Below are 5,000 nucleotides of genomic sequence, written 5' to 3'. Positions count from 1 at the left end.
ACTCACACACACGCGCACACACACAGACTCACTCACACTCACGCACATACACACACACTCACACACACACACACACATTGTGGCAAAAACAAGTGATTTCCTCCAGAGAGGCTCAGATCTGCTGTAAGCTCCATCTGTGCGAGACTGAAGGTCACAGACTGACCTCAGATGAAGAGAGAGAGACACTCATCTCAACACACACTCATACGCAAATGTTAAATGATGTTTTATGAACAAAGTTCGTGAGAAACACGTTCAAATGATCTATCCAATCATCATGTCATTCCAACCAGCTGTCAGCCATCAGTAATCAACATGTCTACCCAAAAGATCAGTGAGTGGAGGCCTATATACACACACACACACACATTCGACTCACCGATGTTCCTCAATACCGAGCTCAGAGCCTCTCCTCGGACGCCACATACACACACTACTCGACTGTCTCTGATTATTCTGATCTCTGAAGTGTGAACTCGTGAAAGTAATATCAAACGCTCAACTAGAGCATGTTGTGTGTGTGGATGCATTATGCACACACACACACACCTCTCATCAACTTTGCTGAATTACTTACATTTACGGCACAAAATCACACATGAGTGAGTGAGTGTTTTTGTGTGAGTGAGTGTGTGTGTGTGTGTGTGTGTGTGTGTTGTCGATGTGGCATTGATCTCCACTTTTGCCCTGTTGCCGTGTTGCTCCTGATCTGTTACTAGTGTCTGATTCCACCAATAGAATTCCGGCTGCATTCGTTCGGTGGCTCTGATTGGTCAGTCGTGGGAGATGATGTTGCTTGATCTGATGCAAAGATTGGGACATTTGTACACTCACTTTCACCGGCTTCATAATTAGAGGGTTTTCTTTGGTGCTTGTCTTCGATGAAGTGTCAAATCAGGCGGACATTTACTTACACACACACACACACACACACACACGCGCGCGTAATTACAAACAGAAGGGAATACTGTGTCGGCCGCTCGCTGTACAGTGACTCATTATCATCCATCCATTGACTGGTGAACCGATTGATTAACCTCATTTACAGGCACAAAATGTACGACTGCATTGTGTGTGTGTGTGTGTGTGTGTGTGTGTGTGTGTGTGAAAACTCTCCTGTTGTTCAGTGTGCAGTTTGTACACACTACAGTACACAGTACACACTACATCTGAGTTGTCAATCACTTGTGTTGTGTAGACGAGTTCTGCACGCATCAAAGGATAAATCACTCAGGCAAAACTGATCAACTACTCTGTTATCTATGTGTGTGTGTGAGACAGTGTGTGTGAGTGACCGTGCGTGTTTGTGAGTGCGTGTGTGTGTCTGTGTTTGTGAGTATATGTTTATGTGTGAGTAAGAGAGTGTGTTTGTGAGCGTGTGAGTGAGCGTGAGTGTGTGTGTGAGTTTGTGTGTATGAGTGAGTGAGTGTGTGTGTGTGTGTGTGTGTGTGTGTGTGTGTGTATGTGTGTGTGTGTGTGTGTGTGTGTGTGTGTGTGTGTGTGTGTGTGAGTGAGTGAGTGTGTGTTTTCAGGTAATATGGACTGAGGTATAAAGTTGTGGTGCTGTAATGTGTCGTTTACCTCTACATGTTTTCCCAACAACCACACACACACACACACACACACACACACCGTGTCAGAAACCATGTCTAATAATATCAGGCATCAGATGCGGTAAACTGATGGTTAAACATCTGAACTGCTAAACAAACACGTCACATTTGTTTGTGGCCCAGAAACTAGAGATTTGCAGAATTCACAAACTTAACTAATCATCATTATACACTTTCAAAAAGACTTGATACTGATAATAATCATAAATGTTTCTTAATCATCATATTATAATGATTTCTGAAGGATCATGTGACACTGAAGACTGAAGTAATGATGCTGAAAATTCAGCTTTGATCACAGGAATAAATTACACTTTACTATATATTCACATAGAGAACAGATGATTTACATTATAATAATATTTCAGAATTTTTACTGTATTTTGGATCAAATAAGAGCAGCCTAGGTGAGCAGAAGAGACTCTTTCAAAAACATCTTACAGGCCCGAAACTTCTGTAAATGTAGTTCATCTGTAGTTTTTGTCATGACATTGACATTGATAACACTCTAACGCAGCTCTTTATAGATGTCAAACATCATAACCATCACATAAAACAACTCTGAGAGTCACAGGTGTCATTTATGGAGAGCGAAGGGTGAATAACATGCAAATACTTCATGGCAACTGTGCCAATCGAGCCAGTGGAAAAGTGACAGTATTTGCATAGCAAAGATTAAAGCCACTGGTTAACTCTGGGTCAAAGCCACTGGTTAACTCTGGGTTAAAGCCACTGGTTAACTCTGGGTTAAAGCCACTGGTTAACTCTGGGTCAAAGCCACTGGTTAACTCTGGGTTAAAGACACTGGTTAACTCTGGGTTAAAGCCACTGGTTAACTCTGGGTCAAAGCCACTGGTTAACTCTGGGTTAAAGCCACTGGTTAACTCTGGGTTAAAGCCACTGTTTAACTCTGGGTTAAAGCCACTGGTTAACTCTGGGTTAAAGCCACTGTTTAACTCTGGGTCAAAGCCACTGGTTAACTCTGGGTCAAAGCCACTGGTTAACTCTGGGTCAAAGCCACTGGTTAACTCTGGGTTAAAGCCACTGGTTAACCCTGGGTTAAAGCCACTGGTTAACTCTGGGTTAAAGCCACTGGTTAACTCTTAAAGCCACTGGTTAACTCTGGATCAAAGCCACTGGTTAACTCTGGGTTAAAGCCACTGGTTAACTCTGGGTTAAAGCCACTGGTTAACCCTGGGTCAAAGCCACTGGTTAACTCTGGGTTAAAGCCACTGGTTAACTCTGGGTTAAAGCCACTGGTTAACCCTGGGTCAAAGCCACTGGTTAACTCTGGGTTAAAGCCACTGGTTAACCCTGGGTCAAAGCCACTGGTTAACCCTGGGTCAAAGCCACTGGTTAACTCTGGGTTAAAGCCACTGGTTAACCCTGGGTCAAAGCCACTGGTTAACTCTGGGTTAAAGCCACTGGTTAACTCTGGGTTAAAGCCACTGGTTAACTCTGGGTTAAAGCCACTGGTTAACTCTTAAAGCCACTGGTTAACTCTGGATCAAAGCCACTGGTTAACTCTGGGTTAAAGCCACTGGTTAACTCTGGGTTAAAGCCACTGGTTAACCCTGGGTCAAAGCCACTGGTTAACTCTGGGTTAAAGCCACTGGTTAACTCTGGGTTAAAGCCACTGGTTAACCCTGGGTCAAAGCCACTGGTTAACTCTGGGTTAAAGCCACTGGTTAACCCTGGGTCAAAGCCACTGGTTAACTCTGGGTTAAAGCCACTGGTTAACTCTGGGTCAAAGCCACTGGTTAACTCTTGGTTAAAGCCACTTGTTAACCCTGGGTCAAAGCCACTGGTTAACTCTGGGTTAAAGCCACTGGTTAACTGGGCTAAAGCCACTGGTTAACTCTTGGTTAAAGCCACTGGTTAACCCTGGGTTAAAGCAACTTGTTAGCCCTGGGTCAAAGCCACTTGTTAACCCTGGGTCAAAGCCACTGGTTAACTCTGGGTTAAAGCCACTGGTTAACTCTGGGTTAAAGCCACTGGTTAACTCTGGGTTAAAGCCACTGGTTAACTGTGGGTTAAAGCCACTGGTTAACCCTGGGTCAAAGCAACTTGTTAGCCCTGGGTCAAAGCCACTGGTTAACTCTGGGTTAAAGCCACTGGTTAACTCTGGGTTAAAGCCACTGGTTAACTCTGGGTTAAAGCCACTGGTTAACCCTGGGTCAAAGCAACTTGTTAGCCCTGGGTCAAAGCCACTGGTTAACTCTGGGTTAAAGCCACATTTATAATACTGGTTAGCACTGCTTTTAAACCTGGGTTATGAAGTCCTGCTCTTGTGTTGTTATCGTTGACTAAAACTATTGCTACGTGAAATCAACCTGAAATATAATATAAGTGTCAGATGAAAAACAAATCGAAACTAAATAAAAGTGTGAAAAAACAAATAGTGATTGATAAAGCTATTTTAATGGCTGATATTGCTGTGTGTGTGTGTGTGTGTGTGTGTGTGTGTGTGTGTGTATGAAACACCCTGACGTCAAGCTTTAGCTGATAAGCTGCTAGACACTGAAGCGTTATCAGATACGATGTGTGTTTATTTTGCGTTGTCTTCAGGATGAGTCCGACACACTGCCTCCCGTATGGAAGATTGTTTCCGCCACGCAATAGAAAAAAACATAATAGCGACGTTTATCGACATTAGTTCTGACTTTGTTTCTTGCAATTCCAAGTATGTGTGTGTGAGAGTGAGTGTGTGTGTGTGTGTGTGTGCGTGTGTGTGTGTGAGTCAGTGTGTGGCAGTGTATTTGTGTGTGTATCAGAGAGAGAGTGTGAGAGTGTGGGTGTGTGTGTGTATACATGTTTTTCTATCCCGGTGGGGATCTGAATGCACACACACTCACGGGGACTCGTGTCACTGTGGGCCTAAAGTGAGGTACACACGCTTATAAATCATACAGAATGAGTTCTTTTGAAAATATAAAAATGCAGAAAGTTGTGTGTGATGGGTAGGTTTAGTGTGTGTGTGTGTGTGTGTGTGTGTGTGTGATGTGAAGGTTTAGGGGTAGGGTTAGTGTGTGCGTGTGTGTGGGGTAGGGTTAGTGTGTGTGTTTGTTTGTGTGTGTGTGTGATGTGTAGGTTTAGGGGTAGGGTCAGTGTGTGTGTGTGTGTGGGGTAGGGTTAGTGTGTGTGTTTGTTTGTGTGTGTGTGTGATGGGTAAGTTTAGGGGTAGGGTTAGTTTGTGTGTGTGTGTGTGTGATGGGTAAGTTTAGGGGTAGGGTTAGTGTGTGTGTGTGTGTGTGATGTGTAGGTTTAGGGGTAGGGTCAGTGTGTGTGTGTGTGTGGGGTAGGGTTAGTGTGTGTGTTTGTTTGTGTGTGTGTGTGATGGGTAAGTTTAGGGGTAGGGTTAGTGTGTGTGTGTGTGTGGGGTAGGGT

The 5,000-nt window shown here is 44.0% G+C and overlaps 1 protein-coding gene across 4 annotated transcripts in view; it reads right to left on the bottom strand.

Moving 5' to 3' along the window:
* Nucleotides 1-5,000, bottom strand: part of arhgap9 (Rho GTPase activating protein 9) — a 62,056-nt gene that overhangs the window by 53,185 nt on the left and 3,871 nt on the right. For 2 of the 4 annotated variants that reach the window (XM_084426827.1, XM_084426828.1), the window contains exon 1: nt 380-545. The exons of the other annotated variants lie outside the window; for them this stretch is intronic. In XM_084426827.1, coding sequence (XP_084282953.1) covers nt 380-530 — 151 coding nt within the window. In that variant the 5' untranslated portion in view covers nt 531-545. Of the gene's footprint in view, nt 1-379; nt 546-5,000 lie in introns of those variants that run through there. 4 annotated transcript variants of the gene reach the window in all.

Source organism: Rutilus rutilus (assembly GCF_951802725.1).
Source record: "Rutilus rutilus genome assembly, chromosome: 12".
NCBI lineage: Eukaryota > Metazoa > Chordata > Actinopteri > Cypriniformes > Leuciscidae > Rutilus > Rutilus rutilus.
Note: the sequence above shows the minus strand (reverse complement) of the source record. Positions and strands in the feature narration are given on the sequence as shown.